This window comes from Propithecus coquereli, unplaced genomic scaffold (genome assembly GCF_000956105.1).
Source record: "Propithecus coquereli isolate 6110/MARCELLA unplaced genomic scaffold, Pcoq_1.0 Scaffold334, whole genome shotgun sequence".
Lineage (NCBI taxonomy): Eukaryota > Metazoa > Chordata > Mammalia > Primates > Indriidae > Propithecus > Propithecus coquereli.
Window position 1 is genome coordinate 1,719,824 of NW_012148997.1, and position 23,322 is coordinate 1,743,145.

Genomic DNA, 23,322 nt, shown 5'->3' on the forward strand with positions numbered 1-23,322 from the left:
TGGAGACTTGGAGTTTGCTCTTCTCACCACGTGCGACAGCAGCCTTGCAGAGCTTCCTCTCGGATCTAAGAACACCCGGAGGGTCTAGGGGAGCGGGTTTGGGCCCCAGACCGCTGCAGGGCAAGGGGTCCCTCCATCCCCCACACTGGGAGGGTGGGACCGCTCACCTGGGAGGCGCCGGGAGAGCCAGACGCACCGCCCCGGAAGGGGACGGCCGGGGAGGCAGAAGTGGCCGCGCCACACTCCGGCCCCGCCCCCGCGATGGCCCCGCCTCCGACTCCGCCCCTCCCCGCAACGGCCCCGCCTCGGATACGCCCAGGCCGTGACACAGCCCGGCCTCTGCGCCTGCGGACCGCATAGCTGCTCCTCGCAGATGGCAGATGGCAGAGCCAGTCTTTCAGGGCTGCCGACCGCCAAGTCGTGAGTTTTCCAATCCGAGCGCGTCCTGGGGTGGGGGCGGGTGGCCAAGCACCAGGGGGACACCGGGGGACACCTGAGGTGCCAGAGGCATGCAGGGGCGCCACTCCCGGCAGTCGCGGTGTCCATTCCCTTCTTAGATCGAGGGTATTTGTTTCACTTCGCGTGTTTTAGTCTGATGCTATTCACTGTTGGAAAACATATTTCTCTCCCCCTTTGAACTTGGGAGTCCCGAATGTGACAAAGATGTGTGGCGGGTGTGTTCACTCGCGCACGAGCGACCACATTTGGTTACGCAGCGGTGGGGACAGCGTCCTGGGATATATTACTCATCTGGGTTTTTTTGTTTATTTTTGCTTTTCCTGCCAAACTAGGGAGGCCCCGTAAGTGAAAGACTCCACTTGTTTTCTGATAGGTAGTTAGCGCGAACTCAGGCTTCGTGCTTTCTCGACGCTGCCTTTTTCCACTCCCAACCCCTGAATCTGAGCTCACCGGCTGCAGGCCGAGTGCTCCGTGGGTATTGGCTGTCTTGGGCATTCACCTTCCTGGGAGCAGTATTAAGAAAAAAGTGGTAGATGGGAAGGGAAGGGGGAGAGGAGAAGGAATTCCACAGGAAATACAGGGCATGCTCAGGGATGAGAAGTCTACTAGAGATTTTATGGAAGAAAGTAGCAGGAAAAAGTCCCTCAGCAAATTTTACCGTATGGGAAGTGGCTGAAATACGAGAGTTCTTAGCAGAGTTCGTATTGAGGAAGGTTGTAGATGAGAATACAGCTGGGGACTAAAACCAGATTGGCACAGTCTAGACATGATTTCTAACTAAAGGGACTGATGTTTGAGAGAGATAGTCAGAGATTAACAAAATGCGGTGGCTGAGGAACTATGCATAGAAACTGGGAGGGGGAGGGAGGCAGGCGGCTGTGGCTCAAGGGATTGGAATCTGTCTCAGTTTAGATTCTTCCCCAAAGCAAAGCCTGATGCAAGGACTTGTCTGCAGGTAGGTTTTTGGGAAGTGAGCCCAGAAAAGCTGGAACGAGGAAGTGGGGAGAGGAGACAAGGAAGGAGGGAAAGCCACAAAGGGCATGTGGCTGAGCTGTCTACAGCCCACTGGTGTGCCTGGAGCTTAGTTCCTCTGTAACAGGCAGAATGGCCTGGAAAAGGGTAAAAATGTTTTCTGTCTCTCTAAACTTTCCCTACTCCTGGAAATTAAAACCTGCAGGCCAGTAGTCTAGAGGGGCAAGGGAATGTCCTTTGTTCTTTGTAACACAGGAGTTGGCTCAGGGAATTGTCCTGGGGAGGTCACAAGATTGTCTTAGCCAAAGATGGGACAAATCAGAACCATCCACTTTAGTTGAACAGCAATAACCTAAAGCTGAAACCCTCCCCTTTAAAAGCTCTGAATTTCTGCTCAGAGGCAGGATGTTGGTACTTTAAGATGGGAGTCTGCCAACCTCCTCACTGGCTGGCAAATTAATAAACATCTCTTTCCTTCTCCTCAAACCACTTGTCCTTGTTCTTCTTATGCGGCCTCAGGGACAAGTGTGGAACTTTCAGGAAAACTTCCAGGGACTCTCTGAGGAATGGGTAGAATGGGCCTCAGGACAGCCACTAGGCATTTTTCCATGACTCCTTCCTCCACTGGGTGAAGCTCACCCAGGACATCAACTCACTGCCACTTCAGGGCTGCCTTGTGCACCTGTGGAGGTGAGAAGGCATCCAAGTGCACAGGAAGTACCCCACAGTGGGCTCCTCACGGGGCACCCGGAGTACCTGCTACACTGCCCTTGTCACTTGGGCAGCAAAGGAACGGACATTAGTGTTAACCAGTGCTCACTGTGTGTGCCAACTGTGGACAAGGCAATTTTATATGTACTCCTTTAATCTTCAGAAACAATCATCCAAGAACTGTATTATTTTCTTTCTATAGATGGGAAAACCAAGGCTTAAGTAATTTATCCAAGAGGAGCTGCTTTGAAGGGAGTGATGAGCTCAGTTTTAGGCACATCGAATTTTAGAAGACCTGGAAACTGCAGGATGCTACCCAAATAGAGGTGGGGCTTTCCCCATTAGGGCAGACTTGATAAAGTGGGAGGCATTCCCAACTCATGTAGTCGAAATGCAGTTTCTGACAGGTCATGTGACCTTTTTGTCCAAAGCAATCAACACTAAGTCAACTCATGCACTTAAGTCAACTTAAGTCTCACCTTGATCTACCAAGCCCTGCAGGATCTAGCCTTTCCCTCACTCCACGACAGGTGCTGTTCCTCCCAACGTCTTGCTCTAAGCCACCCTGGCCCTTCTCTTTGCTGTAAAGTGCTTTTACCTCCAGCATTTCAGGTTTCAGTTTCAATGTTACTTTCTTATAAAGGCCTTTCCTGTCACTCAACCTGAAATAGTTTTCCAGTCTATATCACATGCCATGTTTTATTTTCCTCACAGTGATTAATTGTTGCATTTTATTTATGTTTATTTATTCGTTGTCCTTCTCCTAAAATATTCAAATCATGAAAGCAGAAACCTTGTTTGTTTTGTTCTTTGCTGTACACCTGGTGCTAGAACAGAGCAGTGCTTGGCCCACGGTGAGGAACCCAATAAAATTTGGGGGCTGAATGCATTTAGTTGATTTTTTTCACTCATTCATTCATCTGTTCTGACCAACCCGAGTCTTTACTTTCCCCTGCAGCAGCTGATAGAACCATGGAGACAACCCCTGATGCTGCTTTCAAGTCCCTTATGGATGGAGTGACAAGCTGGGATGTCCCCACAAGCCCCATCCCCAGCGAGCTCCTTCTTATTGGAGAGGCTGCCTTCCCAGTGATGGTGAATGACAAGGGCCAGGTGCTCATTGCTGCCTCCTCCTATGGCCGAGGCCGCCTGGTGGTCATGTCCCATGAGGGCTACCTGCTGCATGCTGGCCTGGCTCCATTTCTTCTCAATGCAGTGGGCTGGCTCCGCCCCTCCCCTGGGGCTCCCGTTGGAGTGCACCCATTCCTGGTGCCACTAGCGAACATCCTGCAGGACTTTGGGGTTGAGGCACAGGTTGGGCCAGAACCAGGAGAGCCCCTAGGGGTTTATTGCACCAGTGCCTACGATGATACCATGACTGCGAAGCTGATCCAGTTTGTGAAACATGGAGGGGGCTTGCTCATTGGGGGCCAAGCCTGGTATTGGGCCAGCCAGCATGGCCGTGACAAGGTGCTGTCCATGTTCCCTGGGAACCAGGTGACCAGTGTGGCTGGAGTGTACTTCACCGACATCTATGGAGACAGAGGCCGGTTCAAGGTCTCTAAGAAAGTGCCCAAGATCCCACTCCATGTCAGGTGAGTCTCTGTTTCCGCCCCTTTAACACACTTCCATTTCAGTACAGGCGTTTTCCACTTAGTTCTGAAACTATCATAAATCAAAAGCAGGATAATTAAAATGCACCCAGAAACAAGAGGAGCTGGGTTCTCACTACCACTTCCTCCTATGGCCAAAGCAATAATCAGCTGAATAGAAAAGTTTATCTCATTCATCACTCTGTCTCCATGTCTAGTTCCTGGAACACAGAGAATGCTTATCGATGTCTCCTAAATAAACGAAGGAACATTTGTTTGTGTGAGCAGCTGGACACTGGGTTCTAGGAGAGGTCAGAGCAAATAAGTCATGCTGTCATGAGGCTTACATGCCAGGCAAGAATTAGGCCATTAAGGAAACTAATATCTACATATGTTATCAGGCATTGATAAGAACCCAAGGGAAAATAAGGCAGAAATGGGATTGCATGAGGACAGGGAGGGGCAGGGAGGCTATTTTATTTAAGGTCTTCAGGGAAGTCCTATCCATCAGACCAAGTTGGATTTGTCAGGATTTTTTGATGTTTCAAACACAAGGGGTTTAGTAGAGAGAATTGACCATACAGGTGATGGAAAAGCTGAGAACCCACACAGGGAACAGCAAGTAACTGAGAGATTAGCATCAGCAGGACCAACAGAGAGAGGTGTTCCTGGAACCCAGGTGCTGCGGCCACCGGGTCGAGGCTGGAGCCATGCTAGGCCTGTCCAAGAGAAGCTGGAAACACAGGTGGGAGGTCCGTCTGGTGGGAGCTGTAGTCACAGGGAGGACACCGTGGTTACCAGAGACACAGCCGGGAGAGAGAAGCACATACCTTGGCTCCTTTGTCCTTCCTCCCTGACTTCAGTCTTCTACCTCTGCCTCACATGGGCTGACCCCACCAGGATCCAAGGGGGAGGGGAGCCTGGGAAATGTAGTTCCCTGTAACAGAAAGGATGACCAAGAAGAATGGCAATGGAGTGAGTGAAAACAAGCAACTGACCAGCTTAGAAGGTTTCTCTGGTAGGTGGCATTTGAAAGACCTGAAGGAAGTGAGGGGACGAACCATGTGTACATTTGTCAGAGGAGGATTCCAGGCAGGGTGAGGAGCAAGGGTGAAAACCTGAATAGAAGCCCACTTGCTAAGATCCAGGAGCGCCAAGGTAGCCAGAGTGGTGGGAGCTGAGTGAATGAGAGCTGAGATCATCTGCACTCAGGGGTAGAACTTGAGATCTGCGCATAATGAGATGGGAAGGCATTTTGGATTTTGTACAGAGAATTGATTTGATGTGACTCATACAAGCAGCCCTCGGATTGATGGAAGAGAATAGACTATAGGAGGCATAGGTTGAAGCAGAAGACCAATCAGGAGGTCACTGAAATAAACCACGTGAGAGGCAATGTCGACCCAGATGAGGGTGGTAGCAATGTAGCTACAGAGAAGAGGTTTGATTCTGGACACACTTCAAAGATAGGACACAACAGGCGTGGCTGATGGCCTGAGTACGGAGCAAGAGGAAGAAAGAGGAGTTGAGATTTTTGGTCTGGTCTGAATTATTTAAAGAAAGGTGTCACAATTGAGCTGTGAAAGACTACGAGAAGATGAATTAGAGGAGATCAGTAATTTAATTTTGGATATTTTGATTTTAAGATATTAGTGACTAATTGTGTTTGGCCACATGTAGCAGAAGTCTTACTACAGTGGATAACCATGTAGGAATTTATTTTTCTCATGTAACATGAAGGCCAGATAGATAGTCCAGACCTGTGACAGGGACTCCAAGATGTCCCATGGTCATTCTGTCTGTTTCCCCTTTGTCCCATCACCCCTTCCCCCATCAAGTTGTGTTGCATTTATCCTTATGGCTACAAGATAGCCACTACTACTTCAGGTACTATAGTTACATCCAGACAATAATAAACTGGAATGGATATACCTGCTGAGTCTATCCCTTTTAATTTAGAAAATCATATATTTTCTGGAAGTCCTAACCATTAGACTTATGTTTATATTTTAGTGGCCAAGCCTAGATCACATGGCCAACTCTAGCTGCCAGGGAGTCTAAGGGGCTGGACATTTTTAAATGGGCCCTGGCTTCTCTGAAGAAATCAAGATTCTGCTGCAAGGAAGAAGGAGCATGCAGATGCTAGTGAGCAGTTAGCAGTGCCTTGGGCCCTCAGCCCCAAGCCCTGGCCCCTGTGGAAGTCCTTTCCTTCTGAGAGGGTAAGGGAGATGATGTGGTTGCTCAAAGACACTAGGGTGGATCTGTTTTGCTTTGACTTCTTTTTGGCTCTAATACAAGGAAGAAACAAGTTAAATCACATCAATTGCCCCAAGGGATCCTCCTCTTCAGCAAACTAAACATGATTTTCTTCATCTACACCTACATTTTTCATCTCTGCCACTGAATCTAAGGCATATTTGTGTGTGTGTGTGTGTGTGTGTGTGTGTGTGTGTGTTTAATTATGTAAAACTTTAAACATAGGCAAAAGCAGATAGAGTAGTACAATGAACCCCCATGCAGCCACTACCCAACCCAATTATAGCTGACTCCTGGTCTATCTTATCTCATTGATGGCCCCGCCCCTCCCCATCCAAGATTATTTCAAAGCAAATAGCAGTCACCATATTATGTCATCTGTAAGAGTTTAAATATATATCTCTAAAGGTATGGACTCTTTTGAAACCATAACCACACGTCCCCATTATCACACCTAAAAGAATAATTCCTCAATGTTATCATTTCTATGATTGTCTTATATTATTTTTCAGAATTTGTGGGCTTAGTATATAAAGCTCAGATATTTTAATTTCTTGATAATGTTAGGTCTGGAGCCAAGAGGGAGACACATGAAGCCTCATGTGTAGCAAAATGCTGTTTGTTTGAGCATCTGGGTGCAGATGGGTGGAGGCCGAAAAAAGTGTCCACATTGAGGGAGGGAGAGCCTTGAGTTTTATAGAGGGTTTTTCCAGGGGGAGTGAGCAACCAGGCCAGAATAGCCACTGTAATAAATTCTTTTTGAACAACTGGGAGGGATAAGAAAAGTAAGTTCCCCTCTTGCGTTCCATTCCTTTATCTCCCTAGGGGTCTGGCAAAGGCTATGTGCCTAATACACACCTAGGAAGGGGAGAGGGGTGCGTTTATAGGAGTTTGAATGGAAGTTAGGGGAGGACGAATTCTCCAAGCCTAACAGTAACAACCAGGGACAGTGTGCTGATGGGGAGACATCCTTGAAGCAGTGACAGTACATAGTGGCACATGACCTTCATATCCAGTGAATACATGTCTTCTGTTGATATTGGAAGGAGTCCAGTTAAGTTTCCAACTTTCCTTAAGCATTTCCTTGACCTTTCATGGCAGGGAGCCAACCAATACTTTCTCAACTACGGCATCATTTTAATGACTCCAATCTCTTAATGGAATTCATCATCTTTCTTCTCAGCCATGATGGCATGTTTAAGCAATGATTGTCTCTTGTGGTGAAGAAATATCTTCTTTAAGCACTTCTCAGATTTATTTTATCTTCTTGTTCACCTGAAAATTCAAGCAAAATTAAATGTGAAGATTTTTTATTAAAAAAATAGAAATGCCTCATGGTCCCCTTTTTACATAATTCCTTCCTCTCTATTTATCTATCTATGTAGCTGGCAAGCTGTCTTTTTATCTATATCTAGATATGTCTGGTTATTACTCAGGAATGATACTTTGAGTTTTTTTAAACTTTTTTCTATGTGCTTATTTATATTGCTTGAATAATGAATAATCCACATTTATCGTTTTTATAAAACACTGATCTTTACTTTCCATTCTTTTGCCCTAGAGTTACAGTAGTACTCAAATTAAAAACAGAAATTCTGGCCCTCTTCTATTTTATATTTTATGTTTAAGCTAGTTTAATCTAAATTTTACTTTTTCTGATGGTCCTTATCTGATAAACCATACTTCTTTTTAAGATCTATAATCATACATTATACTTCTATTTTCTCTGAAACTTTCAAAGTTAGTCACCTTAAAAGCTAAAATAGATGTGCAAATATAAATGAACACATTTTAAAAGTGCCTACCACGTGCCAGTTTTGTGCTACACGTGCTTTCCCATGTACAAGTTGAGCGTCTCCAGTCCAAAAATCCAAAACCTAAAATGTTCCCAAATCCAAAATATTTTGAACATTGACACAATGCCACAAGTGGAAAATTCCACAACTGACACCTTTGCTTTCTGATTGTTCAGTATATGCAAACCTTGTTTCATGCACAAAATTATTTTAAAAAATTGTATAAAATTACCTTGGGCTATGTGTATAAGGTATATATGAAACATAAATGAATTTCGTGTTTAGACTTAGGTCCCATCCCCAAGATATCTCATTACATATATGCAAATATTCCAAAACCCCAAAAAATCTAAAATCCAAAGCACTTCTGATCCCAAGCATTTTGGATAAGGGATACTCAGTCTGTATTATCTCCTTTAACCCTAACAATAATCTTCTGAGATTGGGAATATAGTCTATAAAACTAAGAGAAATAGTAAACACTAGGACGTGTTAGGAATGTTTATATTATAAACAGAATTTAGATTTGACCTAGAAATATGAATATATCTGTGCCCACAAGTGCGTGCCATCTGTATTCTGACTATCCAAAATGAGTAATTTATGTAGCTGCAATTTGTTACAAAAGCGAGTTTTCCAAATTATTTTTTTTAATCTTATGGGTTAAATGGGTCAATTAAAATTGTGTTTTTAATAGGCCTAATGAGATTTTTATCCTGTGCCTACTAGCTTAAAATAAGAGAAAAAACAGCTTTTTATGTTTACAATTTCAAGGTGCCTTTCTGATAGTCTATACCCTTATTGCTCAGTGATGATTAACACAGTTTTTTAGGTTTTGTTATTTACTATAGTTTATCTATACTTAAAGGAAAAAATACAGAAAAGATATACAAAGTCATGGGGGGGGTGCCTTCAAAATGTTTTTTAAAACATCTGATTAATATAGTTCCCCCTAGTATTTTTTTGATGTTATGAATCCCAAGAAAACATTGTCCCTATTTTCCAGTGTTTCTGTCCTGTGTATATTTATCAGAGTGAATTAAATCCAAAAAAGTATTCTTTTATCCTATACAATCTGAGCAGAAAAAACAAAAGCTAAGTGAAGATATATTTGATTTCTACCAGGAGACATCATTACCTTTATGTTCAAGTAAAAATTGGTTGGTGTTTGGATAGAGAGGTAAAAAAATAAAAAAAGTTTAAATTGTTAGATGTTTTACTTTTAGTATGGTGTAAATGACAGCAGCTTAGTTCACATTTAACTTTCTAATCATTGCTGTGGCTTCCTACTATGGAAGTTTTTTTCTTGGCATTCAGAAACCTATCACCCATGTCACCTCTCTGCTCAGGTGTGATTTGTATGTTTTCTGAACTCCCTTTCCTTTCTTCCGCAGTGGTTTCCCATGCACTTCCAGCTCTAAAGTAACACATGCTTTTCCTTTTCATAAATGCGGTATTTTTCGCACCTTCACGTCTGTTTAAAGCCTCCCTTGCATGAGATATACCTGTCGATTGCTCTATGCCCAGCTGTGGGCTTCATCCAAAGACAGCAATTGAGTGAGAGATTTCTGGTCTGTAGACAACAACAGTGGCTATGGTGGCAAACCAGCCTGGGTCTGCTTCCTGTCCCTGGCAGTTATTAGCTAAGCAGTTTGCCCCATGCCTAACTTTTCTAAACTTCATCTATAAAGTGAGAATAACAACTTTCAGGTTTATTATGATTAAAAGAGGTAATACATATGTATAAATGCCTGGCATACATTAAAACTCATTAAATAATGGCTACTTTCATTATGTTATTATCCAGACTGAAACATTGTAAATAGATATTACACAAGATTTAAATATTGATAACTAGCTATCTGAGATCATTAATAATGAATGTCTTATTGTCAAATCATCTGTTGAGATTTACCTAGTATCCCAACTGCTGTGCTAACTCACTTCTCTCTCTGTTCCTCCCTCCCTCCCTTCCTTCCTTTCTTCATTCATTTCTTGATAAACATCTTTTTATAAAAATATTTCAAAAAGGAATCAAGCTTATGTGGAAAAAATGCAAACAATACAGAAATTTCTAGAGGAAAATGGCAACCTGTCTCTCTTCCGACACCACCATCTCTAATCTCAGGCCTCTGGAACAAGGTAGCCAATCTTAAATGTTTCATGTGGATCATCTTAGATGCTTATCTATGTGTGTGTGTTCTGCAAATTGATTTTTTATCTAATGTATCACGTTTGAGAATGTCTGCCTTTTACCTTTATATTGATACAGCAACTTGGCAAATATAACATTCTAGGGTCTCACTTTTTTGTCCCCTAGGACAGCAGTCCTCAGCCTTTTTGGCACCAGGGACCAGTTTCATGGAAGACAATTTTTCCATGGACAGGGGCTGGGAGGGATGATTTCAGGATGATTCAAGTGCATTACATTTATTGTGCACTTTATTTCTATTATTATTACATTGTAATATATAACGGAAGCAACTCACCATAATGCAGAATCTAATGTCACTGCTGATCTGATAGGAGGTGGAGCTTAGGTGGTGATGTGAGCGATGGGGAGCAGCTGTAAATGCAGGTGAAGCTTTGCTTGCTTGCCTGCCGCTCGCCTCCTGCTGTGTGGCCCGGTTCCTAACATGCTACAGGTGGGTCAGTGCTGGTCCACAGCCCAGGGGTTGGGGGAAGCAGCTTTAAGAGATATTGTACAATTGTCTTCCAGCTCTAATCAAGCTTATAAGTCATTCTCAAATCATCTCTATCCTTAATTTTTTTTAATGAAATTGATCCACTGGGTGCTGAGAGATGCATTACAATCTCCAAATGCAATTATCAACTCGTCAAATCTTAATTTTCTCTGTAGCAGTTGTTGCTTTACGGTCTGTGTTTCTCAGGCCGTAAAAATTAATGAAAATTATATCTTTGGTAACAATGTAACTTTTATCCGTAGAAAATATTTATCTTTATTTTAATTTTTTCCTCTTCTAAATCAATTGAATCTCTTATTAATGCTGGCATATCTGGTTTTTTTGTTTTCATATTTTTGAGATAAAGTTTTGTTGATTTATTAATTTTCAATCTTGTGTCATTTAGTTTCAAATATGTCTTTTATAAGCAGCTTATATCTACTTGTTTGTAACCTAATCTAAAAGCATCTGCCTTTTCATATAGAAATTTAATCCATTCATATGCACCATGGTGATTGGAATGTATTTCTTGCTCTTGCCCTCTTGTTTTCTTATTTTGGAGCCAGGATCTGCTTCTGAGGAGGGCCTCAGGTAGCTTCTGCTAATGGCAGAAGGCCCAGCGGAGCTCGGCTTGTGCAAATGACGCGGTGAGAGAGGAAGCAAGAGAGAGAGGGAGAAGGTGCCAGGCTCTTTTTAACAATCGGTTCTTGTATAATAGAAACTAACAGAACAAGAACTCACTGTATTACCACAAGGATGCCACAAAGCTATTCATGAGTGATCCACCCTCATGACCAAGACACCTTCCATTAGGCCCCATATCCAACACTGAGGATCAAATTTCAACGTGAGATTTGAAGGGGCCAAGCAAACCCTAGCAAAAGTTTTGGGTTTTTTTCCTCTTTAATTCCATATAGTTCCTGCAACTCCTACCAACCATCCCAGGCATTTCCTGGGTTTCCAGTGCTGCTATGGTTGTGTGTGTGTTTACATGTGTGTGTGTCCACATCGATGAATGCATTCAATCATTTTAATCAGATATGGAGAAGATATCTGCAGATAACTGTAATTCTCCATATTGAAGGTTTTCTGTCATGTGATTATAGAGGCTTAAAAAAAGAAACAAAAGGAAAAAAAATAAAAAAAGATTTTTCTGTCATTAGCTAAGACCTTGCCTGGTGCCTGTCAGAAGATGCTAGAAGAACAGGTAGAGTGGGAAGTTTTATTATTAAGTCTTATAGCTCAATGTCATTACCCCACCCCCCAAATAAGTCTTGAGTCTCAACGGGTAGAAAAAAGCCACAGGCAAAACTGATACCTGAACTCTGTGACATTTGCCATGTTACTTTGAAAATGAGATGACAAAACTAAGACATGACATTTCCTCATTTGTGCTGAAAAGAAATTAAGGAGAAACTATCTGTACAAAAGTTAGTTTTTCAATAATGTTTTTCTACCAGAATGAATAAACTATTTTTGTTTTAAAAAATAACATTTGAGTTTTTATCGTAAAAGAAATAGATGTTAACTTGAAAAATTGAGACAATAAAGATAATTAAAATGACGTATAAATCCTACTAGCCAAGATGATCACTGAAGATGTTTTGGTAAATATGCTTCAGATCCTGTTTCTACATCTGGTTTTGTGTTTTTTTATTTTACTTTTTCAAAATTTGGCTTATTTAGAGCACAATATCTTAGAATTTAATTTTAAAAGATTTCTATTTTTTCCAAATTTTCTAATAATTATTTTAATTACTATAGGGTATGCTAGCTACAGTTAACCATAACTAATTTAACCAATCTTGTATTTGACATTTGGAGTACCTACAAATTGGCTAAAAAACAGTTCTTGAAATACAAAATCTTTCCTGAATTTATTACATTTTTCCCATTTCTTAATAAAATGTAGTGAATACTCTCACCATTAGATTTAAGTAAGAATTTTTTTTAAATGATGTGTGTATACATCTACAAGTGTAGTGTCAAGCAATTTACTTGTGATGTGTTCATAGATCATAGCTACCCACGGAGAGTGCAAATTTGATGTTTTTACAGCCTTCTTTTGCAGAAGATTATCTCTGAGAAATCCATAAACAGCACTACTTTTTCTAAGCATGATAGAGTAGTTTTGCTAAGTTCATTTATATGTTTACTTATTTTAAAAGACAAGAAATTCAAATCAGAACATGCAACACTTAGTTAACTAAATGGGAAGAATTCCTAGAAGTGTTTATTTAGAAAACGTGGGCTTTAAGATATGTACATAAGGCCACTACCTCCCTCTACAGTGTTTCATCAAGTCTATGACAACATCGATTGTAAGAAATGCCATTATTTTCACTGCTAATTAATTAATGTGCCATCAGTTGTAAAAAGGTGGAAAAATGTGCCTTAAGCTCAATAAAATAAATAGTATTACATGCTAAAATCCTAAATGTCCTTAGTAAGAATGAGAAGATTGATGTGAATCATGTCATCTTTCTACGCACGTGTAGATTTCTCTACGCAATGAGCTCATGTCAGTGGCTCATTAACTGACTGACTGTAGCCTCCTTGTCCCTTGTGTCTCTTTTCCAGGTGTGGGGAGGATCTCAAGCAGGACCAGCAGCAGCTCCTGGAAGGCATCTCTGAGCTGGACATCAGGACAGGGGGCATCCCCTCGCAGCTGCTGGTGCACGGGGCCCTGGCCTTCCCCCTGGGGCTCGATGCCTCCCTCTGCTGCTTCCTGGCAGCTGCCCGCTATGGCCGCGGCCGGGTGGTCCTGGCTGCCCATGAAGGCATGCTCTGTGCCCCCAAGATGGGGCCCTTTTTGCTCAATGCTGTGCGCTGGCTGGCCAGAGGCCAGACAGGCAAAGTTGGGGTGGACCCAAGTCTGAAAAATCTGTGTTCCCTACTGTCGGAGCATGGCCTGCAGTGTAGCCTGGAGCCCCATCTGACCAGCGACTCCTGTGTCTACTGCTGCAAGGTTTACAGCGACAAGGAGGCTAAGGAGCTGCAGGAGTTTGTGGCTGAGGGTGGGGGGCTGCTGATTGGGGGCCAGGCCTGGTGGTGGGCCTCCCAGAACCCAGGCCGCTCTGCCTTGGCTAGTTTCCCTGGTAACATCATCCTCAACTGCTTTGGCCTCAGCATCCTGCCTCGGACCCTCAGCCCAGGCTGTTTCCCTGTTCCCACCCCTGAGATGAGGAGCTACCACTTCCGCAAGGCACTGTCTGAATTCCAGGCTAAACTGAACCACGGGAGTGGGAACTTGGAAAAGAGCTGTCTGGCACAGCTGGGAGTAGATGGTGCAGCCTTCCTGCAGATTCCTGCAGAGGGCGTCCCTGCTTATGTGTCGTTGCACCGGCTCCTGAGGAAGATGCTGCGGCGGTCAGGCCTCCCAGCTGTGAGCCGGGAAAACCCAGTGGCCAGTGACTCCTGTGAGGCCACAGTGCTCTGCCTGGCCACGGAGCTGGCGCACTCTGGAACTGACTGCTCCCAGCTGGCCCAGGGCCTTGGCACCTCGACCTGCTCCTCCAGTGTGTACCCCTCGGAACACCCCATCACCGTGGAGATCAATGCAACCAACCCAGGTATGGAACCAGCAGAGAGTGTCCAGAGCCTTGAAGACCTGGGGGAGTGGGATTGGCTGACCTCATAGTACGTAGCGGGTACTGACTCTAGGAACGCGGACTCTGCACCTTCTCAGGAACTTTCAGGAAGATGGGGGTTGGGGTACTGCTTAAAGTTCAGGAGGAATGAGTCCAAGAAGCGTGGATGGCTCGAGGAACACACGGGAGAAGCTGTGCCCCTGGGAGGAGCTGGGAGTCCCCAGGTGGAGGCGGAGACACAGAGGAGAAAAGAACTCAGCCTTCTCTCTGACTTTTGTCAGGCAGCGATGACTCCTGGGTGAGTACTGGGCTCTACCTCCTGGAAGGACAAAATGCAGAAGTGTCGCTGTCCGAAGCTGCTGCCTCTGCCGGCCTGAAGGTAAGGCCCGAACGCCCACAGCCCCCACCTCTCAAAACCCTAGAGTTGGAATGGAAAAACGAACACCACATGTACTCTCTAAGAATTTGGAACTAATTGATGGGTGCACATGGGCACAGAGGAGTAAAAGTCATTGGAAATCACTAAGTGGGAAGGGAGACAGGGAGGGACAAAAGCCACCTAACAGGTACAATGAACACTGCTCAGGTGATGGGTGCACTAACAGCCCTGACATAGCATTAGAAAAGCTATCCATGTACCAGAAACATTTGTACCCCCTTAACATTTTAAAATAATCATTTTTTAAAAACCCTAGAGCTGCGTCATCCTCACCCACTGTCTGGTTCCAGATTTAGCAGTGCTGCCGGGAGTACAGAGGGATGAGTCTGCCCATTTTACAGATTTTACAGATGAAGCAGCTAAATTTCAGGGAGCCTGAGTGAGTGACTGAAGTTCCCAGCTACCAATACCAGGTCCAGTACCCCAGCCTAAGCCTTCTGATTTCCAGATGTGGTGACTTTTGCCTACCGGCAGGGATGTGCAAAAATAGCGAACGTGCAGAGAACATTACAAATGAGTCCCTTGCCCACTTCCCCAGTCGCACAAGCCTGTCTGAGTTTCACCTCTCTACCTGGACACCTAAAGGGTGTGCTTAATCCAATCACTCCCCAAACTATGCCCTGGGGTGCAGAATTTAAATTCGTCCTGCCTCCTCGACTCTCAAGGTCACTTCCTACTACAGTGAGGGTTTCTTTTTGTATCAGCATTCTTTTGGCGCTTGCTTACTTCAAACCTAAGAGAAGCAACCCAGGACTCCAGACAAAATGGATTTCTGTCCATCTGGCCAGGCAGGGGCGCTCTGGACAAGTGGGGAGAGAGAATCAACCCTCTCCCCATCAGGCCAGACCTCGCTGCCTCCTGTGTGCTCACAAGGCGCAGACAGGACCCCCTGGCCCGGGAACAGCCTTGGGATTATGCCTGGGCTCTCACCAACCCACGTCTGACAGCGATCCATTGTGGAGTCAATTAAATCCCTGGAAAAATGCTCTTACATACTTCTCAGTCCATGTGACTTTGGAGTGCTGCAATTTCATAGGTCTCCGTGCCTAGCCCGTAGAAAAGGGAAGCAGGCACCATGGATGTGTTTGTCTACTACCCTCCGTCCACACAACCCCACACGCACATCACAGGGACTCCAGTCCCTCTGACACATGGTGGAATCGCCTGTCCAGGTACAGATTGGCTGCCACACCGATGACCTGACTAAGGCCAGCACACTCTGTCGAGCCCCCGTGGTGACCCACCAGTGCTGTATGGACAGGACCAAACGGTCAGTCTCCTGCCTCTGGGGTGGCCTCCTCTACGTCATTGTGCCCAAGGGCAGTCACCTCGGCCCTGTGTCTGTCACCATCACGAGGGCTGTGCCTGCCCCCTACTACAAGCTGGGTAAGTGGACGTAAAGTTGAGGGAGGAGGGAGAGCTGTGGATGCCTTGGGCACTGTAGGCTGGTTGCTAAACAGGAGAAGGATGAGGGCTGGTGGAGAGAAGCAGGAAGAACTGTTAGAGGACAACATGGAGTCGGGAGATACAGAACATGTGTCCATAGAGACTTCAGGGCCGGCACAGAGAAAAGGCCTGGAAGCCTTTCCTTCACTTCACAGCCTGTAGAGCCCGCGACAGTCATTTGTTATTGCATTGCTCTCCTCCTGGAGTTCAAGTTGTACTTTTCAGCTCAAGGGAGGCTGGGGAAGCGGGCAGCAGGTCCCATGCTGTTTATTCCCAGGTGAGACATCCCTGGAGGACTGGAGAAGCTGTGTCCGGCAGAACCCAGCGCCCTGGGGAGAGCTGGCCACGGACAACATCATCCTGACGGTGCCGACCGCAAACCTCCAGACCCTGGAAGATCCCGAGCCTGTGCTGCGCCTCTGGGACGAGATGATGCAGGCCGTGGCCAGGCTGGCGGCCCAGCCCTTCCCTTTCCACAGGCCCGAGAGGATCGTAGCTGACGTGCAGATCTCAGCTGGTGGGTGCTCCTGTCAGTGGACAATAGTGACTTATTACATTGTCTTTTACAACTTCCAAGATGTGTAAGCGTAATTTTGTTAGTAAAGTAAAAGTAAAGTAAGGGGAAAAGAAATACAAAAGACACGGACCACAATGGGGATGAGAAAATGTTTACATGTGAGAAGGTAAATCTTTAACAGCTACAGGGTGAGATGTCACAGGATGGCAGAACAACCGCAGAAAATATTCTGAGAAATTCGTAGATGGCAACAAGGGTCGTCTCAAGGAGAGCATGCAAAATGAACTGTGTCCGTCAGACACATGTCCAAATTGAAAATGAGAAGGAGAGATGAGTAAAGAGGTTTATGTTCCATACTGTTGGCTTCCAGGAAAAGAGGAGCCTGGGAAGAAAGATGAGAAACTCTGGTACCTCAGGGGGAAAGTCCCTTTGGACCTCAACTTTCTTATCTTTAAAAAAAGACAAAATTGTCTCTGTCATACAGTACAGATATGGACAAAAAATGATTTACATTGGGAAAGAAAGAACGTTGCTGTCCTAGCCTCAATAATCTCAAATTTAGACATGGAACAAAGGAAGCTTGCAAAAAAATGAATTGTTGACTTCCAGCAAGGATGACCATGTCCAGTGTGTCCAGATCCTCCAGGCAGGCACAGCTCGGGGGTGAGATGGGAAGGGGACTGGGTACTATTCAGTGTCTGACCAAGCGGGGGACAGCCATCTACTTTCCAATCAGCGCAGAGAAGCGGGAATTATTGGGGAGAACCAGGATGGTGGGGAAAAGTTCCACAGTGGAGAGGAATGGAGGAGACAGTTTGGGTGGACCCCCTTTCATGCCAGCCTCTGCCTTCTGTGTTCCCAGGCTGGATGCACTCGGGGTACCCCATCATGTGCCACCTGCAGTCGGTGCAGGAGCTCATCAGTGAGGCTGGCATGAGGAGCAGAGGGCTGTGGGGCCCCATCCACGAGCTGGGCCACAACCAGCAGCGACGGGGCTGGGAGTTCCCCCCACACACCACCGAGGCCACCTGCAACCTGTGGTCGGTCTATGTGCATGAGACGGTGCTGGGCATCCCCAGGGCCCAGGCCCACCCTGCGCTGAGCCCTCCAGAAAGAGAGAAGAGAATCAAAGCCCATCTCAGAAAAGGAGCCCCCCTGTGTGACTGGAAGGTGTGGACAGCTCTGGAAACGTATCTACAGGTACTGAGCAGAAATTCCGGGAGACGGGCTGCCAGACCCCTCAGCAGGGTAGCATCCTGTATGCCTGAGCTCTCCAGCAATTTCTCCATCCCAGCCTGGGCCACCATCTCTCTTGGACACAGGAGAGACTGGGCTGCATGGCAGTGCTTCTCAGGTCATACCCCTCTAAGGCGGAGAGAATGACACTTGTCCCACTTGCTGCCTGTGATTTTGCAATGTGAGAGGAAATGAAAAGTATTAAGAAAAAGATAAATATAAGTATAGTATATTGGTCAAGGGCAGAAACTCTGCTAGACATTCCCAAGACTGAATCACAGCTCTTCCACTCACTGGTTTCTTTTTTGGTCCCTTAATAAGTGTTCCATAAATGGTTATTGTTTTGTTTTGTTTTTCTTCACCTTAGTTTTATGAGTCAAGTGAGTGTTACATCCCTTTGTAGTAACAGGAACGTGTCTGCAGGGCAGCTGCATCACAAGAGGGCACTGTAGGAGATAAATCTACTAGCGAGGTTCTCAGACAGCCATCACCCCACTTGAACCCGGAATGTTTTAAAATGAATAAATAACCAACCAACCCAATGGGAGAACACCAAAGTCATGAAGCAAGTCTACTTCCTGTGAAATAAGCATGAGTCCCTGTCCCCCTCCCCCAGTCCAGCTTTGAATTTTAATGATTTTGAGATGTCAAAGCTGTGCCCCATATCCAACCTCCTGTGATGTCTCCCACAACCCCATAGGGAGGAGCTGTATGGCCCACGTTTCACAGCGGCACATCCTAAGTTAAAGAATTTAAGCAACCTGTCCGACAGCACCCAGTCTTTTGCACTTCTGCACCCTCTTTTTGACTTTTTTCCCTTCACTAATTTTTCTGAAGAGTGAATGCGAGACGGCCCCAGTTAATGAGACAAATGTGCGTTGCATCAGTTTCCGTATTCTCACGTAACCAGTCTGAGGGCGTACAGGACAACAGAACTAAGTGCTAGGTGGCCACTAAGGTGTAAGTTAAAACCAGAATTGTGCCCTGCCCCACTACCTGCAGCAAAAGCTCTGGAGAGACCCATCTCATGGAGTCTCAGACTCGGTCTCAGGACAGGCAAGCACCTTCCGATTCCTCTGCTTGCTAGAGGTCTTCTCCCCGCGTTCCCACCTCTCGGCTCCTCGCTTTCCTTCCCTTTCTCTGTTCCAGCAGCCTCCTAAATTGTTCCAGCATCTTGCCTCAATCCCCTGTAATCCATCTTCCACACTGCTTCCAAAATAATGTTAATACTCCATCTTTAAAGCGCTTACAGTGTTCTCTTTTATGAATAAGATAATCAAAGCTGCTTCGCAGGGTGTAGATCAGACTTCTGCCAACAGCTCCAGCCTCACCTCCTCATTTCCTCGCCTCCGTGTTCATCCTCAGCGTGCCAAGCTGCTACAGCTGTGAACACACCTGGCTGTGTCAGGCTTCTGTGCCTCCCCATGTTTCCTTTCTGCTGTGAAACACGCTTGGACATCTTGTCTCTTACCCAAGTCACCTGTCAAAATTCAGCTCTATTGCCCCCTTGCCCCGGATATCATCTCCTTGATAAGCCAACTTTTTTAGTAATTTATTTGTGTCTGTCTCTCCCACTGGCCCTGTGCCCTCTGGAAAGATAGGCACTCTTAATCACTTTGCCTACCACAATATCTGGTGTGCTATGGATGTCTAATGAATGTTAGATAAATAGTAGATAAATGTTTAATTTATGGATATATTAATTAATAAGTGAGGGGCAGGAGGACTGTCAGAGGCCAAGGCAGTGAGAGCGATGAGCAATGGTGAGGGACAATAGTGAGACTCCCGGAGAGGCCTGACATCCAGTGTCATCTGTCCTTGTCGACACCGCAGAGTCAGAGGACTTTCATCCGTAAAAGGAGCAGTGGAGCTGGGATTTCCCTGCTAATTCCAAATTTCTGTGCTCTCAGCAAACAAGGACCTCCTGCCGAGGGTTTTCGGGTGGGCTGCCCTTCTGTAAAGTATAAGTCACTGCCATCTTGAGCCCCTTTCAACATGCCTTATTCTTTCTTTCTTTGCCCCAAAGACAGTGTTCCACAAAGCAATAGAACCTTGCAGGTTCACAGGTCTGAGAAGGCTACAGAAAAATAAGCATCACAATGATGTCTGGAAAGCAGTATTGGGGGGTCCCAGCTTTTAGGGTCTCCATAGTCCAAATATGTAGGACTTGAGGGTTTCTCATCTCAGTCAAGCCCAAACATGTCCTAATGCTGAGGAAAACGGTTAAGATCTGGTATATATATTTTTTAAAAAACAAGTAAAGGTAATAGTAATAGTCATGTATTGAATACTTACCTCTTTGCAGACATTAGGCTTCCTGTAAGCCCCCTGCTAGATTTCAGGGATCATAGTTTTGTGGCCAGGAGGTGGGTTGAGCGTTAATGTGCAGGGGTGGGGTAGGGAGATAGGGGCACACCAGGAGTGAAGCTAATGACTGCGGGGCAGCGATCCCGTGAACGAGGTATACTCATGAACACGCACGTGGTGTTTCTCGGCCAGACTCGCCCTCATCCTGCCCCTTCTTTCTCTTTGCAGCTCCAGGAGGCCTTCGGGTGGGAGCCGTTCACCCAGCTCTTTGCTGAGTACCAGACGCTCTCTGGCATCCCCAAAGACAAGGCTGGCAAGATGAATCTGTGGGTGAAGAAGTTCTCTGAAAAAGTGCAGAAGAACCTGGCTCCCTTCTTTGAGGCCTGGGGCTGGCCTGTCAAGAAGGAAGTGGCTGAAAGCCTGGGCTGCCTGCCTCCGTGGCAGGAACACCCCCTGAGAGCGCACCTCTGCACCGAGGGGTGAAGAACACTCAGCAAGGGGGCGCGCGGGGGCAGGATCACGCCCCCAGCTCCATCACCTGGTCTTGTGCGCCCGCTGCCTGGAGCCTGAGTCTCACTTCCCAGTCTGTTTGCAGGATGGCAGTCAAGGTCATGAGACAAAATGGAACCGACTTTCTCAGGAATATGCCCTTGTGCTTCTTATTGTTTCTCGGCTTACACTGTTGCTCTCACTGCGGCACTCACTTCGCCACCTTAGTCCTCATCTTGCCATCCTGAGGCTGCTGTGTTTGACCAAGAGTTCTAAAGACTATGGCTCCCATAATAACCCGATATCACTCCCTCTCCCTTGCCGCTCCCAAACAAGGCTTCTGATTTCTTTCGCTTTGACAAGTTTTCTAATAGCAAGAGAGACGGGCTGGGGTAGTGGAGTGGTGGAGAGGGCCCCAAACCAGCTTTGTTCTATAGGAAATCACTTAGCCTCCCTGTGTCTGTCTTCTCACCCACGACACGGGGACACAAATCCCTTCCTGGCAGGGCCGTTGTTTGGTAATGGTGATGTCTGTGCACCACAACTGTGTACACATGTAGGGGTGTTTGTGAGCTTTCTCCTGCGCCCACAGTGGCCATCATAGTGTGCAGTCTAGTGGGGACTTCCTGAGCACTGAATCTCACTTCGGTGTCAACCCCCTTGCGGTCAGCATCCAGTCCTTGCATAATACTATTTAGAGCATGTCAGTGTTGTTCCCAGACATGGTATCAGTGAGGAGAGTTGTCATCAGCGCCCCAGCCCAACCTGCATTTTTTTCTCCCACCTCCGGAAGTATTCTCAGGTATAACCTAACCCAAAGAAAAATGGCGTGCACTCAAACTGAGTGTTACAAGCGATTGGAGTTCACTCTTCTTGTTTAGTTCCAACCTCTGGAACTTTTGTTTCAACCAAGGAGAAAAGTCACTTTAGCAACTGCTACCAAGTCTATAAGCCTATTTTTCTTAGCACAAAACAGGCGTCTGCCTCCTCTAGTCCCTGTGGAGCAGGCACTGTCAGTTGTGAGAGGGACACGAACTCAGTGGGCTTCTCTCTGGAACAGGGTTCCTGGGTGCAGCAGACCAAATCCTCCCTAATTAACCCACAACCCAGCATCCCCTGAGCTTTTTCATAATTTCATTATGACACTCTGGGTTAGGTGAAGTCCTAACTGGAGGTTCGTGGCCAGGATCAGTGGGGTGTATGCCTAGCCACTTTTCTCTAGCTTGCTTTTACACCATATTTTTGTTTGTTTGGGATATCATTCCATAAGCTTTGTTTGGGTTGCAGCAGCCCCTCATGAGAAAAACTAACCTAGGGGATGTCTTTTTCTGAATCCCGCCAACACATCTCTCTCAATTCTAGGATAATTTCTTTTCATTTCACTAGTTTCCTTTGGTGCTTTGCACATGAAAGGTGCTCAAGAAAGATTTTTAAGTGAAAGAACAGTAATGACACCTAACACGTAATGAGAAGACAATGTGTTCCAGGCATTGTGTGAGGTATTTTCTGTGAGTCATGTCCTGTAATCTTCCTAGCAGACCTCAGAGTGCCTCAGAGTGAATTAGCAAAAGCCTCTTGCAGCACTGACTTTAATCACTTCAAATCACTTTTGATTTAACAAACTAGTGGTGGCTTTAGGAAAGGGCAGGACTTCTCTATGTTAATGTGGAATGGTGTGTAGTGTATAGTGGTGTATAGTGTTTTAAAGGTTTCCTTCTCATTCTTCAGATCTTAACCTAAAGATCATTTCCTCAGGCCGTGTCCCCACTCCCCTGCTTCCATAAAGCCTGTAATTTCCCTTCTATATAGTGATCACATTTGTAATTACTTGTTTAGTGGCTCTCTTTCCCACTACATGGAAACTCCACAGGGGCAGAGACCATTCCGTCTTATTCACAGCTGTATCCATAGCCCCTGAGTTATGACAGGGTCCCCAGCCTCAAGATGATTAAGGCCAATAAGAACTCTGCCAAAAAATGCAAAAAGTATATTGCAAAACACAATAAAAGGCAATTCATCAAGGAGTTTCATCCATACCTGGGTGAATAATCACCTCACCAAATGAAAGCCATGATCAGGGAATTCTGTCCCTACTCTTAAAACTGGAGTCTCTCACCTCACGGGGCTTTACTTCTTTTGAGAACGTCTCTGTTCTCAAACTTCCTCTCAAGGCATGATTTACAGAAGGTGCTTCTCTGGCCTTGCTTTACAGCTAGAAGATGAGAACTCTCATCTAACTTGGCAGCACCAAATGCAACATCTATGTCCTGCCCAGAGATCTTGAAAGGCTGCAGAATCAAATACATAGGTACACAGAGAACTGCACCACCTCCAGTGATCTGCCACTGGGCACATGGACAACTGGAATATCATATCCAAACTAGTGTAGAGAAAACCAACTTCAAAACAACTTGTCAACTACAGGCATACCTCGTTTTACCATACTTCAACTTTATTGTGCTTTGCAGATATTGCATTTTTTACAAATTCAAGATTTGTGGCAATCTGGAGTTGAGAAAATCTATTGATGCAATTTTTCCAACAGCATGTGCTCACTTTGTGTCTCTGTGTCACATGTTGGTAATTCTCTCAATATTTCAAACTTTTTCATTGTTATTATATTTATTGTAATGATTTGTGATCAGTGATCTTTGATGTTACTATTGTAATTCTTTGGGGGTGCCGTGAACCATGTCCACATGAGACAGCAAACTTAATAAATGTTGTTTGTGTTCTGACTATTCCACCATTGGCAGTTTCCCCATCTCTCTCCCAGTCTTTGGGCTTCCCCATTCCCTGAGACCACAGTACTGAAATTAGGCCAATCG

At 45.5% G+C, this 23,322-nt stretch overlaps 1 protein-coding gene across 3 annotated transcripts; it reads left to right on the forward strand.

Annotated features, from left to right (window-relative positions):
• The first annotated feature begins 361 nt into the window (after positions 1-361).
• On the forward strand, positions 362-23,016 carry TCAF2 (TRPM8 channel-associated factor 2). 3 transcript variants are annotated; one of them, XM_012650602.1, is made up of 8 exons: positions 362-420; positions 3,101-3,737; positions 13,051-14,042; positions 14,342-14,439; positions 15,672-15,885; positions 16,223-16,462; positions 17,325-17,662; positions 20,234-23,016. In XM_012650602.1, exons 1-8 carry the CDS (start codon positions 381-383, stop codon positions 20,486-20,488), a joined length of 2,814 nt encoding a protein of 937 aa, XP_012506056.1. In that variant the 5' UTR covers positions 362-380; the 3' UTR covers positions 20,489-23,016. The 3 variants fall into 3 exon arrangements, with proteins under 3 accessions (XP_012506056.1, XP_012506058.1, XP_012506057.1); XM_012650604.1 differs by having other exon boundaries at positions 367-420; positions 3,640-3,737; XM_012650603.1 differs by lacking the exons at positions 362-420; positions 3,101-3,737 and adding an exon at positions 5,892-5,953.
• The last annotated feature ends 306 nt before the right edge of the window (positions 23,017-23,322 follow it).